This window comes from Mya arenaria, chromosome 8 (assembly GCF_026914265.1).
Source record: "Mya arenaria isolate MELC-2E11 chromosome 8, ASM2691426v1".
Classification (NCBI taxonomy): domain Eukaryota; kingdom Metazoa; phylum Mollusca; class Bivalvia; order Myida; family Myidae; genus Mya; species Mya arenaria.
The window spans coordinates 4,263,576-4,280,460 of NC_069129.1; the positions used below are offsets into that span (position 1 = coordinate 4,263,576).

A 16,885-nucleotide genomic window follows, 5' to 3' on the forward strand; every position below is an offset into this window, starting at 1 on the left:
GCAAACGTTGTAGGTTAATGTCGCTGATAAATCGTTCTTGCCAGCGGTCGAATTAACTGCAAATTTAAAATGTTTAGAATTCAGACATATAAATGATTCAGATATATAGCGCAACCAATTCTTACATCACTTTATTCCTTTGATCTAAATATCAAATATGTCTAAATAGTTTTATATGACTGAACAACTGATCATAATTAACTAATAAACAACGTCGTGTAGCGTTCACATGGAATCGACTCCTTTGTAGGACAAAACTTAGAAATATCGTCCTTCTACATGCAGCCACACCATCCTCATTGTATATAATAATCCAACAAACTTTAACCGCTTTCACGTAATAATGACTACGTTCTCGTTTTAACCACATAAGTTCTCGAGGTAGGGATGCAATGTGTCGTTATAACAATTCATTGTGTCGTTAAACTACTTGGTAAATACGTTAAACGATAAACTGTATTGTTTAATTGAATAACGATCCCTGCAACTTAATAAGTCGTTTAAAGGTGATTTAAATAATTAAGCATGGAAAACACTTAATGTAATGGCACTGGTAGTTACTGTACTGGTATGGGAAAGCCATTTGATATGTCGTGAACAGTTGTTTCAAAGTGTACAGGTAGGCTCAACGGCCCTCATATAAGTATTTTTCGGCGATATTTTGTTTATTAAATCCTTGTCCAGCTTCAACGGGCCTCATAACCCTAAATCATTCGTCGCGATGTATGTATGTGACCTTTATACCGTCCTCACCATTTCAAATTGTACAAAATGTTCTGTCATAGATGCTATGGCTCTTGCGCTGTAGTTTAACTGTATACGTACAAGTTGCGTTCTTAAGCCTTTACCTTTTCCTTCTAAGACAATAATAGGGATGTTGCGAAACATACCACGCATAGGTACCAGCCCGTGTAGCTATATACGCTTGTACAAATTGCAAAATTTATGCGAAAAGCTACAGAAACAAGCTCAGTAGCAAGACGTTTAAACATATACCCGGTTTAATGGCACTGGGCAAACGCCAAAGACATAGAACATAAAATCACAAACAAGAAACATGGAAGAACAGCACAAAACTCTACAAACAGCACAGTGCATACTTACTATATATATATATATATAAACTAGGTATGTTTACCAAGGTTTGGTAGGTACCGTCTTGGAACGGTCAGTAAAATGTGAATTTACTGGGTTTTTTTAAGCAGTTTATGTGCACAAACCTCACTCTTATCCCAACAATCCTAAATAAAGATAAAACGCAAAAGGTAAATCATATCAAGTATGCATTAACTTAAGTATGCAAGTCGCATTTTATCATTTGCAAAATATTTATCTTATGTCTGATACGGAAATGAAGTAAAGAATGAAGTAGCGTACAAAAGAAGCCTACTCGAGTTTTTCTAGTACGCCATCACAAAAACATTTATATTTCTTTTTAATACTTACATCGGCGTTTTTGTGACAACTAGATATTTGTCTTATAATGGCATCATGCAGATATACATATTTGTTTATTTGTACAAAATATTCAGCTCATTATATTTGTTAACAAACAACTGACGATGTCAATAGATCTCTAGCTACAAACTAAAGTAGTCTTCAATGATATATCAACTTTACCACTTTTTCACAACATTTGTATATCAAATAATATCCATGAGTGTCAATTCATAACCACATCCCGAACATGCAATGAAAAAAAGTATTCGAGTACCCGCCTTCCGGGTGCCAATGTTGAATATATATGATAACGCCGACTTGTTTGATTGCAGATGTGTCTATGCTATGTGTGGTCTGTCTTGGTTGTTTTGTGCGTGTTTTTTCTCTAGTTTTGTCCGGCATCTAAACATGGCCTTCGAAGATGCTTTGCCACTGAATTTGTCTCTGTTGTTTCCATTGTATTACAGAACAGAAGTCTGTCATACTACCTACACATATCATTTTCAAATATTGAAGAAAATAATATGATTCTGGAAACAAAATATTGCGTTGTCGCTCGTGATTCTGGTTTGTTTGTCTGTAAAGTACACGACTTCTAGGCGTGTCCGTAATATTCCCTGTGCCATTTATTTACATACTCATGCACTTGATGCAAGCAACTCAAGTTCATACTATTAAACAATTGTCGAAATGTATATTTATAAGATATCTGAATCTATTGCTTTTCACAACATTAAATTATCCATTTGCATTATCTACAGTCGTCAAAAATACCCTATAACGGTGTAGTTTCAGAACAATTTTCAGGGTCATTTCCTGCACCACTTGCGGACGAGTTGACTTGCATTTCATAGATTCTCGTAACGTTTTCACAACACATACATCGTATTTTCTCTTTAAGTTCCAGTCTGAACGTCGAGGAAAAGGCAAAGCAGATGACGAAGGCGAGAGTGGGGTTAAGATAGGTGAGTAGATCTCCAACCACTACAACAATGGTCACTAAATTTCTGTAAAACTCTTCATCATGAAGCCACGAGTTTGGCAGGTTTATCTTTATGATGTTTATTACCGTAGCTGGTGTAACAAATATTACATAGAATATCGACAACGCGATTGTCATTACGGTAATATCCATTGGGACTTGGTAATTGCTTGCCGATTTTTTCCAAGTTGTCTTCGTGAATGTGCCATATAGTACTAGAGCAATGAAAATGAATATGAGTACCAAAGGAATAATGCAGTAAAAACTAAGTGACACCCAAGGCCACACAAGCGTCAGGAGATCGTTTGGAGTGTGTAGTATATAGCATCCGTTTTGAAATAGTTCGTATGTCCAAATGGCATGGACACTAACAACTGTCAAGCCTATTATAATGATCACTATGGCAAATTTAGCCATGAATATTGTACACAGTGATTGTGCTTTGTATGGCAACCAAATAGCGATATACTGGTCTACTAGCATGGCAAAAACGAACCAAATTCCAGAGTAGATGGTAACACCCATGATGAATTGCCATAGCTTACAAGTCCAATCTGTCAGCTTTGTGATGTATACCGTTGAGGTTACATGACAGAGCCACTCTGCACCTACCATTGGCACGAGAATGATGATGTTACCAACAGCGTATGCCGCCAAGTAGAAACAAATAGACCAGTTTCTCATATTTCTCTGTCGAACTGTCAGCAAAATGAGGCAGTTACCGATCGCCCCTGTCACCACCAATATTGGCACGACGTAAAGCTCAATCACTTTTGCGAATGTCACTCCCTCCTCCTCCATGTCCAACCTGGGTGTTAAGTAACTTATTTTGCTCATGTTACTTTCACTGCTTTCGTTCACAGAAGAAAGGTTTGATGCATTTATGTCGGTGGGCTCAAATGGAAAGCTATCGACAATTGATGACGTGGTATATTCCATCCTAGGCCTAAGCGGCTTCGATCACATGAATGGCTAATGTGTAGTACGTCGCATTGTTAGACTGGAATTATAAAAAAAGCAAAGTTAAGATACATTTAAAGTCAAAGAAATATATTTCTGTTATCAAATGGAATTTCGGATTGTTTGCCTCATGTTCCAAAGAAATAGTAATTGATAAAAAAATGTAGTGCAATGTATGCTATGTGCATTAGTAAACTTTGTTTTATAAGCATAAGTTCACGAATTCAGGCCTAGACTCCTGTGATGCGACACGGTGTCTATGTTGAAGTTGTAGCCTCTGTGCACCGTTCAGTCACCTAGTTGCAAGAGCTTTGATTAAGAGGAAAACAATATTTAATAGCATTGAATTACAGCGGTCGGAGCTATGTCTCATTCATAATTAATAACGCAAGCATTTGATTTTTGATAGTGTTAACGACTGTTTTTGCAGAAACAATAAAACATTTTAACGTTATAATGAGTTATAACTAGAATGTAAAAAATAGAGATTTATTCGTGCATTTTAGACACTTTCTCGTTAATAATGAAGCATTGGCTACAAACTGATTTCAAGCAAATGGGGGAACAATTCCAAATCAGAGGAAAGTGCACCTCGTTATTCCACATTCAATACATTTTGTAATATTCAGAGAGACTGTCCTTTGAGGATTGAAACACATTGTATTACGTTAAACTTAAGCTCACTTGTATTTTATGAAATCTGTCTTTGCCATGGTATGCGTATTGTATACATGTGAGAATCGCTTAATTTAAAGTAATTCAAGGAACAAGTAACACCATTGAAAGTGAAAGCATCTGAAACAAGCACCTTAGTCAATCAGCTACTAGAACACAAATTTTAAAAGTAAAAACTAATTTCAACTTAAGAATACAATTGGACACAGGAATACTGCTATCAGAGAGTATTATATGAACAGCAACGAGCCAAAAGTTTAAATATCTTATTTCGTTTAAACAAATAACATTCTGAAATTGGTTGTACTAAATAAAACCAAATTCATCGTCATTGTCTTCATTATAAAAGGCTTGAAACTCTTTAAAAGGAGAACATCAAGCAAATCATAGCATATTAAATATAGTGAGTTAATTTTTCTTAATTCCTGTTAGAATAGACTTAATACTTTCCAGACATTGGGGCCATATGCTTATTTTAAATTCTACAATCATACTTATGAAATTTGTGGCATTAAAAACTGTGCTACCAAAAACCATATTATTTAATTGCTTTAATTCTACATTTGCTATTACGATTCTATTTTTAAGGTTAGTAATGTTTGTAAATGTAATTGCATTCGTTTAGTTTAGGGATGGTGATTCGTTTTAATATCAAAACTATAACCTAATTGCTGCCTTTAACAGAACATTTGGCCAAGTATGAACAACCGTATAATAAAAATAGAACATGTAAAAGGAAAAAGCCCGGAAACAAAAGGCTAACTACACAATTAACCCTTATCACTGAGCATACTTAACCTAGGACACAGAACACAACAAGCCAAGGTCACACAGCAGAATTAAACCAAAGCACAAAGGAATTTTACCCTTGGTCACACATACAATGGTATAAAGAGATAACACATACTAACTAATCTCCGATTAGACAGCATTACTATGGAGGTTCCACAGAACAAATTACCCAGATCACACAGCACAACTAACGCATATTACACAGTACAACTAACCCAGAGCACACAGTACAACTTACCCAGATCATACAGCACAAATAACCCATATTACACAGTAATATTAACCCAGAACACAGAGCACAACTTGTCTATACATCACAGCACCAAACACCGAAGATCACACATGGAAACTAACTGAGGTAAAACATCACAACTGACCCTGGTAAGACAGCACTACTATACCATATTACACAGCATTACTTCCCACAGACACACAGCACAACGACCCAGGTCAAACAGCACAGATATACCAGGTTTCACAGCACAACTGCTTTAGGTTTCACAGCAAAACTGCATTATATTACACAGCCCAACTAAACCATGTCACACAGCACAACTAATGCATCTGACAATTGCATAACGAACCGATGTAACACCGAAAAACGAATTCAGGTCACACAGCACACATCGAAATAAGTCAGATTACACAGGACAGAACACATAAAACATCCACCTCAGATGAAACAGCACAACTACCCTAGAAATAATTAAACTTACCCAGATTACAAAAGAAATATAACCAAGGCCACATAGCACAACATATTCTAGATAACATTTGTATATATACTTGAATGAATCTGACATCATTCGTCAAATATGATATGTATATATTGACAACCGAACATAGTTTCCTCATTGGGTTCATCATTACATTATTTTATTATATTAAAGTATGGTTTATTATAATGACTAAAGAAAAAATAGCTCTTGAAAAGTGTCCTCTCCTATCTGCACTTAGCTTGACGCCATGCTGTTGGCTTAATACTTTATTAGGTTCATGACATCTATCATAAGAGGATTCTAGATGTACGGTCTCCCATTCATTGGTTTTCCAGGCATTCTACAAAATATATTACATTGCCTTAGTCTTAGGAACATTGTGCAAAATTTCAGTTTTATATCAGCTTATAAACAAATTGCAAGAACATACTGTTAGTATACCTATTTTAACAAGAGCGGTTACAAAATGGAAAATCCATGCTCACTTATACTCCATGAAATGATATTACAGGTACAAAACTTCAACTTATTTACAACACAATGCAATAATGTACTGCAATTTCAGAAAACATTCCAAATGGATTTTTATTTTAAAATGAGAAACAGGATTTTTGTCCATAAATTGTTTAAACATAGCTTGTAAAGTACAGTTGTTATCTGGTAATCGGTACTCATTCAAAACGATTATTTCTGAGAAGAAAACTGAAATAATTTCTGTCAGCAATCTCCAAAATAATTAATCGCAACTAGACAGCCAATTCGGTGGAGGTTTTCTTGTTTCCATTGTATACTGTAACCACGTGTTATTAATTGTTTACATAACATAATCCTTTTATTGGTCAGTTCCATAAGTGACCTATGTCGACCTATCAATTATATGAAATTAAACCTATTTCGGTAATACGCCAAATTAAATTATATTGACTATAATACGGGGCAAGAAAGAGCCAAACCGACAAGGAACATCATTAACACATAAACAAACACCACAGGCAGACCTCAAAGGCAACAAAATAGGTATACCGATAAATGTTTGTATAATCGACATTGAACGGTCGGTGAAACACGAGTCCACTGGAACACGTGTCTACTTGGGGCTAAAAGTAATAAGCATGATCATAACCCCCATACCTGCGCCAATATTTACGAATTATTTCAAAATAAAAACTATAAGGCTTATCAGAGCAAACATAAATTTGAAAACAATGAAGAATAAAGTAAAAGATTACACCGAAATTTATAACCCCATCACAAAAAAACAGCTTTAGCTCTTAAAGGTCATTTAAAGACAGCTCGCATTCTAAGCAAGGTTTAAAAATAATTTTTCATGACAATGAACATACTGATAGTTTTGATTGAAAGAGGCATTTTGTTTTGATTACATTTGTTACAGCTTTTGTGTTAGTTACTCTTATATCAACGCACACGAATAAGTTATTCTGAGTCTGCACCGAACAAAAGCTGCAAAAAACATTCACGGCAAACGCTAAAAAAATAAACCTGAGACACGGCAATATGATAACCATAATAAGCGCATGAGCCGTCGTAAAGAAACATATACAAACAATTAATAATTTATAAAAAAAATCCAAAAAACGGTATATTTTGACTGAAAACACAGTTTTAAGACACTAATTTATATCTTCATTTTGTAAACAACTATTTTTTTCAGAGTATCCATTCAATTACTTTTTGTTAAGGCCTCTAGAAACATGAACCTTTGAGGTTAAAAACCCTATGTAAAATGAGGAGCTTACACGTTGGACCTCCGGGTAGGCGAATTTGTTTGTACGATAGTAGTTATATAAATCTACTTACCAAGTCATAATATCCTTAACAAAATACCCATAAAAAACCACCATTTTATTCCGCACTGATCATGTCCCCAACTAAATATTCCGCAAGAATAACTAGCGTTGAGCCCCCTGATATAGTCTAAAGAGGTAAGTATAAAACCAGGAGGAACAAAATGAAAAAAGAAATGAAGATAAAACGATTTATAATGCTGTTGAATATCCTTACGAGTAATTTGTATGTGAGGCAGCCTCGGCTAACAGAAAGTAAATGCCATGAAGAAGGTTTACTCATAATAATATAAATTCTTACATATTGGTTCGTACCACAAAACAGTATTTATTTTTTCCATTTTGAATGTATAAATTGCTCTTTTGTTATCTGTATGTATTCTAAGATAAAACTTGCTATTATTATCATTATGAATTCATAGTTTTCAATCTGAGAGGTTTTCTTTCCAGACTGCACTTACTTTAATGATGCAATGCTTCTGGCAAAAATAATTCGGATAATGACATCCGCAATGATAAAGATATTCTCAGGATAATATTGTTTCCTGAAATTTTATAAGATCTTCCATTAATGGCATGGCTTTTAACAGTCACAGTCATAATAAAAAAGTATGTTTCCTCTACGTCCTTTATGGAATATGTATGCACAACTCCAGACAAAAGGCCTTTTAATGAACTAAAAAACGCAATGATAGACTGACATTCTATTCCTACAATAGCGTTAACATAATTGAATATCCACAATTTCTCCAAACTCACTGTAAATCAAATAAACGAAAATTATCGTAAACTATTTTAAGCGTAACGAAGTTGTTTGTTTGATGCAATTTACGCCGTGCATTTTTGGAACACATTCAAGTTGGGATTCATTAAATTTAACGAGACACATTAATTGGAGTAGGGATAAGGTTTACCAATTTCTGTTTAATATATAACTGGCAATTGGTTAATATTTTGTATGTTATATTTTTAATTAGTTCAAGAACTTTATGAAAAAAAATATTGAAACAGTGAATAATTGTGATTTACAGTTTCCGCTGCAGGACCTAATTGTATAGTTTTTATTGCATTATAAATGCACATATATTCACTTAATAATCAAAGCTTTCACTAGCAGATATTGCAATTGTGTTTTGTTTCTTTATCAATTGAATTTCATTTAAAAAAAATTTATTACTTTACATATAGAAAACAGGCGATGAATAAACCACTGAAACACAAATACCAGCTGCATCATTTAAAAAATATTGTATTTTATTGATACATACCTGCGTTTTTAATAATCCTGAATGTAATCAACGTATTTTCATTTTTTAAATATTGAATAGTAAACTAAAACAATGAATCCGGTTCGCTAACTTAAAGCACTGATCAATGTAGTTTTGTATGTTTTCACGATGGAACCTTTCTGTTATGACTACTGCATGTTGCGCGACGGCGATACCAACTTTGAGAAGAGCGATGTCTTTTTATACTGAGCTCTCTATCGAAGGCTGTAGAGCAATGAGAATGGAATGGGAAATCTGATATTGGAATTCGCTGTGATGGATATTTCTGTTAAGGCAAGGGGCAGTATTTATGATCCAATATATTCCGGGAATTTGGACGTATATCTCTTGCAAAAACATAAAGCCACAATGGCTAGATTATATTTGTCTGGAAAAAACATGTGTTTAGTCTCATACTATAATGTAAGGATACCATGCACATATAACTGTTGATAATTAAAACCTATTAAACTAGTTTAGTAAAATGCAGAGCGACTGCTAAGAGATTGTGTTAACAAAGAGGTGTACGCACACAATTGAAACTACGGAAATCATCCTAGCAGTTAGCAAATGTTAGTATGGTTTTAGTGGTTTTAAAGTCATACAGACAACGCCACGAATCACACAACGCCACGATACAATATACACAATGGGTATACAAATCACTACAGAGTTGTCAATAAATGCTGTGAATAACACCTCGCTCGCTAAACAGAGTACAATTGTGGTTTGACACAGTTCTAGAAGTGATTATCACGTTTTCTGGTTTTCAGGCGTACATGTAGCCGTACAGAACTAGAGTCTGGCCTCCTCTGTTATTCACTATGAACCGTTTGTTTACTAGCACGTTAGCCATTTTAGGTGGATTATAAAAGCTGAGAAAACTGTTAATTATAATCTTCAGTATTGTTTCCAGAATTTTTTAAATGAGTTCTGATTTTTTATTTTATTTAAATTTGAATTTTATCTATACACTATTAACAAATATTTTGGCATTTGTTTGCAGATTTCCCTTTTCTTGTCTATTTATTGCCAGATTATTGTTTACAGATTAACAATGAGAACTTAGCTTGTAACCAGTAAATTGACCACACATTTGCTTGAACCTGGGCATACCGCAGAGCAAATACTTGTCCACAAAAAGGCATATTTTCCGTGTGTTAACCCCTGTTATGCTACCAAAGGCAAACTTATGGATCATTTTTCAATAGTTATAATCTTCTCAACCAGGATTAAAATGTTGCTTGATGTGTAAAAGAAAAGTATGATAACGTACATTAAGAATCTTAATCCGCGCTTATGGTCAAACGACAGCGTTTGGAAATTCTAATAATATTTGTAATTGTCTTTAATTCAACGTGTCAATAGTGTATATTTATGTATATTTATCGACAGTTATCACTTGACTTTTACATGCTAAATAAACAAAAAACATGGCTTCCCAAAAGAACAAACAGTGCGAATAAGCTGAAAAGTGCTGCTACACAAGGGAGGAAACAGTGGCTGACATATTAACATCGATGATTACGTTGATCGATGGAAGAAATAACCACTGCTGAAAAAAACGCCTTTGCTTAAACGTTTATTAACGTATGTAATAAACGTACGTTAACAAACGTATATGCGTATATCAAAAAGATCACGTGACTTAAGATTTTCGGAGGAAAAAAACGCAGTCTGTACTATTTTTAAACCGGGAACCTTAGCTGAGACAGCGTTTTAGAAGATATGATTGTTGCGTATATTCTATAAATCATTAACAATGATATATTATCTGTCACATTCTGGCTTGTTTTGCCATTTTTGTCCTTGTTTAAAGGAAACAATTGTTTGCCGATTTGGTACCATCTTCTGTCTTGTCCTATTAAAAAGTATCTAAGTAATCTTATAGGGATTGTATTGGTCACAAAAGCAAATTATGATATAACGTCACTAGAATAAACTCACAAGAAAGTAACAAAATACATAAACTATAAATTAACTCGTTTATAAAAGCAAAAATGAAATAATGTACATTATTTGAAATGTGTGTTTTACCGTCCAACCCTGGGTGATAAATAAACATCGTCTTCATAAGCAACCCTAATTTTAAACATTATATGTGTTGTGTGTTGCTTGTGGGTGCGCATGTTACTGTTCTTTGTTACTGGCTTTGACCCTGTGTCACAGGACTAGGTTTATGTCCGAGCTGTCAACAAACAGCACAGTGCATACATACTATATATATAAAAATAGGTATGCTTATAATCCTAATTATAGTTCTAGCTACTATAATTGCCTCTTTTTAAAAATAAATAAATTGTTATATATGCATGCTAGTTTATGATAAATTTCCAAATATAATATACTTTCACTTCAAAGTCTTGATGGAATACATGTTCAAGTGTTCTTTATTCATCAGAAGGGAAACCGGCAAATCCAAGGATAAAATGTTAGAATTTATGATTTTGTGCAGTGTCAGTGTTTGCAAACCCACAGCGTAAACGCCAAAGACATGGACCGAAATAGACAAAAAATACAAACAAGAAACACGGAACAACAACACACAACTCCACAAACAACCCAGTGCATATATACTATGAAAAAACTTGGTGTGTTTATCAACGATTATTAGTTATCGCCTTGGAACGGTCAGTAAAATAAATCTACCGGCCCCAATTTCTCGAAACTTCTTAAGTCCTTTATAACAGGATTAAGCTAATCTCACTATTTTTGTTATTCTATAAAATGTGTTATATTTACTTCTTCAAGAATTTTTAGAAATTATGTAGGAATAATCTGTATGATTATCAGAATAAACCATTTTTCATTTACCAAAAAACATTTTCAGTATGTATTTTGGCTAATTGAAATAAGCGACTTAAGCCTGTAAAGCTTAAGAAGTTTCGAGAAACTGGGGCCCAGGGTTAAAACCAGTGTGTTTGCAACCTCATCCTTCTTAGACTTATACGAACCCGATACTGTGGTATTGTGTCTCTGATCATTCAGTTGCCAGTATTCTGCATGATTATTTACAGTTATTGGAAGAAACGACGATCATAATATAACATCAATATATTTGTTTGTGGAAAATTTAACAATCAAAGTAAATACGGCATAAATCAAGCCACAATGAATATACATCAAGCCAAAATTGAACACAAACCAAGAAATTGTATGCTTATGTTCCCTTGGCACACTCTATGGAATGTAATAATCACAAAGTATATATAATTCATCGTACCATATTGTATAGAATTCTAGCATTACTTAGGCGAACTGTCAATAAAAGGTACCATTTTGATGAGTAAATTTGAACCAAAAGGAGAAAAATTCTTCTTTGCACTATTCATAAGAAAGGTATATTTCTGGTCAAAAAAAATAAAACTTACTAAAGGTCAAAGGATATTACTCTCTTTTCAACCATATGTTTGAAATACGTACACAGCTGCCTAATCAGATCTTTCATAATTAAGATCAATTATGTTTTCAAGGAAATATGTTGGCTTAACGTATACGTCCTATACACTGCGAGCAAATACTAATCAAGATTTTACGACCTTTTTCCCGCATGCTTGCGTCCATGGAAAGGAGCACTTTCTTATATAGTGGCGTAATCAATGGTTCAACAACAGACATTTTACCAGGAAACTTTCTTTAAACTATAATTACTTCGTAGGAGACTGGTACGCTATTCAATTTGTGTCACCAAATCCGCGCTAATGGTAATCAAGAGCCGTGTTATCCCAAGGGAACTTTATGAAAGGGTTTTATTTATCATACTGGATGCAGTAAATAGAAGTTAACTGTTAAGGAATGTTAATCAATGTATTTTCGAAAGAAATAATTTCAGCGGCATACCGTGAATCCAAAACAAAAATAGCATACAACACGGTACCTCTACCTTATGAGACTATAGTAGAACACAGTTAATCTTTAAGCATTCACCAATCATTTAAAAAAATTACGCTTTCTGCTATCAAGTACACGGTTAAAGTCTGACCATCAGTAATTTATGTTTTCCATAAATGCATTATTTAGTGAGTACGTAAAGGCCTGAAAACCGACAGTAAAATAATTAGAGTGTCAAGTGGTTGTGACAGAGAGCAAATGTAGTTGAAATGTTCGTAAAGACTTAACTCCATCTAAAATAAAATATCGTTTTTCAACCTAACTTTATTTTTTCAATTATAAATTGGGTGTTAAAGCTATAGTGTGTAAACGCATAAATGTGGGGCGATAGAGATTTTTGCCGGCAGCAATATCATTGCAAGTACGCAAGGAAATAACTTCGGTACGTGCAATTTCAAGAGTTTTAATTTCAGCAACATTAGTATCACATTCGTCTCCAGTACCATAATTATTACCAGGGTGCTTACTTATTGTGTTCGGTTATTCACTTGCTATGTTTTATATTGTTGCACTTTATTTAATAGGGCATTTGAAAGAGAATGCCATTACGTGACGTTCAAGAGAATAATTTAGAACATTGTATTAACAACGATCTCCAATAAGAATGATTTTTCTGCCGCTGGTTATGCTGATCTTTTCACATTTGATATATGAAGCACACTAACAATGTATTATTTTGGACTCTGTTTAAGGCTGAATGTGTGTGGGATATACACCAACCCTGGCTTCAGGTCATACTCGTCCCTATATCACAAACAGTGTAGCGATTAAATCCCACCGACTTTCTTTTGCACCGCAATCATGCGCTGAGCAAATGTACAGTATTCATCATTATTAGTAACGGTTTAAAAAAAAACGTCATACTAGTATGCTCTTTCCGGTTCATGAATGCCTGATTTCTACAAGTTTACACTGTTTGGTCACAACGCAACATTTACACATGAATGGCTTTATATAACATACAACTGCATTCTTGAAAAGAGGCTTTGTTATGGTTTTTTTGTATCGCCATTAGTTAAAATCTACCTTCGAAGTAACGGTCTCATGGGTTGTTTCCACATTAGGTCTCTTGTTTCAAGTGTAATACAAGTAATTTGCCCTTTCTTATATCTCACCTACATAAATATACACTATGGATATTGATATTTAGTTTTGACCTTGCGCCATACTTCATAGTAAGTGTAATGTGATCTTTGTTTTTAATGTTTCAGTGCATGACGTCACTTAACTCTAATAGTGTACTTACTTTTATAAATAGAAAGAAGGTTTTAACAAATACATATATATTGTAATGTTAGTTTTCATAAAGTGTTCTTTGTTCATTAGTACAATGGTGCTTTTGATTATGAAACTCCTTCATCACACAGTCCTAAAACCTCTCATTTACGAAGGCAGACTGTGAGTATGTTTTACTAGAATACAATCTACATTTTCAGCCAATGCGATTGCACATTAGTAGACTTAATCATTAAGAAATTCAACTTTCGCGCGTGTTTTCAGGTCCGCCTACTGTCAATCAACAATACACATTTCCTGTGTCAGATTTTGCGTACACAATGTATCAGCCAATAAGGTTGTATTCTAAGTCAGTTAGATGACATGAAGTGAACTCTTAATGATTTAGAAGGACTCGTTCGCTACGCTCACCCAGCCCATTCTTTATCATTAAGAATTCACTTAATGTCATCTATCTATTACTCATATGAAACAATACATGCATCATGTAATTATACGGAAAGTGTTTGCTTTAGGTACTCTTAATTGTCTTCAGTTGTCTGCAGATGGGAAAGGGATGCCTAATCGTCGAAGAACTTGGGGTTTATCTATTGGTTTTTTTTTTAAATATTATCGTGTTATTCTTATCTTTCCTTTATTGCATACTAGGCTAGGAGTTAGCATTTACGTTTTTAATTAATTCTAGATGGTTGGATAAGTGTGAGGTTATGCACACGCACACTAGTAGAAATCCCCAGATAAATTACATATTTCTGACCGTTCCAAGGCGGTACCTTAAAATCATTGTTAAACACCTCTATTTTAAATATTTATATATAGTGAGTTATATGAGTTATGTGTGGAGTGTTGTGTATCTTGTATATCTCTAAAGTGTAAAATACAACATGGCTTAATGAAGCCTATATATTTAATTTAATAACTATTGATCATTGATAGTGCAAGATTGAGGTTATGGCCATGCGTACTAGTTAAAGCCAAAGTATACTCCAGTTACCTCTTGTTTCACGGACCGTTCACCGGCGGTAGCCCAATTATTTAACGATTGAGCTGTTTTGACGAGAGTATGGTTTCGTTGTGACATTTGTATTTGTGTATGTGGTGTAACTTTAGGCGTTTGTTTTTGTATATGTGTTGTTAATATGTTTGTGTCAATAGTGTATTATCGTTTTTGCCATTGCCTTGTGCCCCTCAACATAAATCATTTTTTTTAATTTTCGAATACTGGGCTTGTCCATGTATTTTTCATTGTATTGCCATATTGATGCAAATTTGTTAACAGTCTTGATTGAACTACACGTTAAATTAATTATATTGAAAATACAATTGAAAGGTAAAGCCTTATTATAGAACAAATATCGACGATATTATTCAATGACAAACTGACATAACATCAAATAATAATTATCAACTTCTTGTAACTATTATATAAATAGTGGATGTTCAGAAAACAATTCAAACAGTTGTATGCTCATAATGAATGAATTGTCTTTATTGTTCAAAATGCTTTCTCGGATAAAAAAGTATTATTTGTCAAAGACAAAAATACAACAACATTAACTGAAAGTTAACTATAGATACTATATTAGGTCAGTTTAGCCTTGGTCACAGTGACTCACCCTACAATTTTGTCCTAGAAAATAAACAATTATCCGTTGCAATTTAATTTCAATGTGGGTGAAATGAAATTTTAGTTTTTATCAAGGCAATTACTCATTAAATACAAAAATGATAACATAAGTGTGAATCTCATTAAGGCTTACTGTTATGCTCCCCCTTCGATTTTCTAATGCATCATTGTCCATTGATCATCCATTTCGTGATTGTCCAGATGTGTGTCTTTTGAAGACCAAATCACTGGAAACGCAGGAAAAAGCACACGAGTAACATGTTTCATGCAATTTGCGTACTTTACTTCATGCTTTCAAGTGATTTATTGACATATAAAGTTGGATTATATCTCGAAAAACTCACCGTTTAAAATAGCGAGTTTATCGAAATCTAGTTTTTCTGTTTTTCTCAGAATTTCCCGGATGATAGGTATTGAAAATAATTGAAACTACAGCCTAGAATGTAACACATTTAAGTATGCGTGGGTTTAAGGACACACGGACCTACCTACGAAACGCTATATTACAAGATACACAATTTGTGTACAAATTGATACGTATTAAAAGACCTCAAAAACAGAATTCTCTGTTTTAGGCAATTGCAACTCCAAATATGGTGTCTGGAAGCCTTCACTAAAAATACCGTATGTTTAAAGTTTTCTCTCTTTTTTAGTGCAGGTAGATATTGGGAAAATCGAACAAAAATATATCGGTAGCCAGTGAACTCACCACAAAACTGCTTGCACCTATGCATAGCACTGAGCCAATACTTGTCCAAAAAAGGCATATTGTCCGTGTGTTTCTACTCGTTATGCTACCAAAGGCTAACTTATGGATCATTTTTCAATAGTAATAATCTTCCCAACCAGGATAATTATGACGTTTTCTTCTTAATAGTAAAGTATAATTACGTGAATTTAGAATTTAAATCCGGCTTTGCTGTCAAGTGACAACGATGAGAAATTCTAATTCTTAATCTAATTTTCAGAGTAACGTTTCCGTTAATGTTATCCTTGTTGTCTGTTAGACGCGAAAGAATCCATGAAGGTGTCGCCTAATTGAAAGGATAACGTGTTTTTTTTAAACAGTAAGTGAAACTTTGCCGAAGGTGTAGTAGTTTCTTATTTAAATATTAATAAACCAAGTTTTAAATACCTTCTTTGTGTTAAGTTGTAAATGTTTGGTTGCCCATAGTCATTTAATTGAAGACATCAAACTATTACTTTTACTTAATTGTCTTGATGGAATAAATGTTCAAGTCTCTTTTTGTTCATCCGCTGGGAAACCGGCAAAGCTAATGATAAAATCTTAGTCTTTATAATTTCATCCGAATATAAGTATTATTCGAAGCTTAAACTTCTATTGGCGTTTGCAAATTGTTTTGTGTGTCTCTCGTTGTTAACAGCTGTACAGGGAAATTAGCTAAACGTTTTGTTATCGCTGTCATTAACATTTATGTTTGAATTCAACGTAGATTACTATTATATCCCATCCCATTGTGTTTATTAAT

The 16,885-nt window shown here is 33.8% G+C and overlaps 1 protein-coding gene across 1 annotated transcript; it reads right to left on the reverse strand.

Annotated features, from left to right (window-relative positions):
* Positions 1–1,147: 1,147 nt before the first annotated feature.
* Positions 1,148–8,821, reverse strand: LOC128243867 (probable G-protein coupled receptor 139). The gene is made up of 2 exons (XM_052961847.1): positions 8,642–8,821; positions 1,148–3,422 (listed from the first exon to the last, which is right to left on the reverse strand). Exon 2 carries the CDS (start codon positions 3,359–3,361, stop codon positions 2,216–2,218), a length of 1,146 nt encoding a protein of 381 aa, XP_052817807.1. The 5' UTR covers positions 3,362–3,422; positions 8,642–8,821; the 3' UTR covers positions 1,148–2,215.
* Positions 8,822–16,885: the final 8,064 nt, after the last annotated feature.

Excerpts from the sequence above, each read along its gene's own strand:
- LOC128243867 (XM_052961847.1), bottom strand. The coding sequence starts at position 3,361 with ATGGAATATACCACGTCATCAATTGTCGATAGCTTTCCATTTGAGCCC.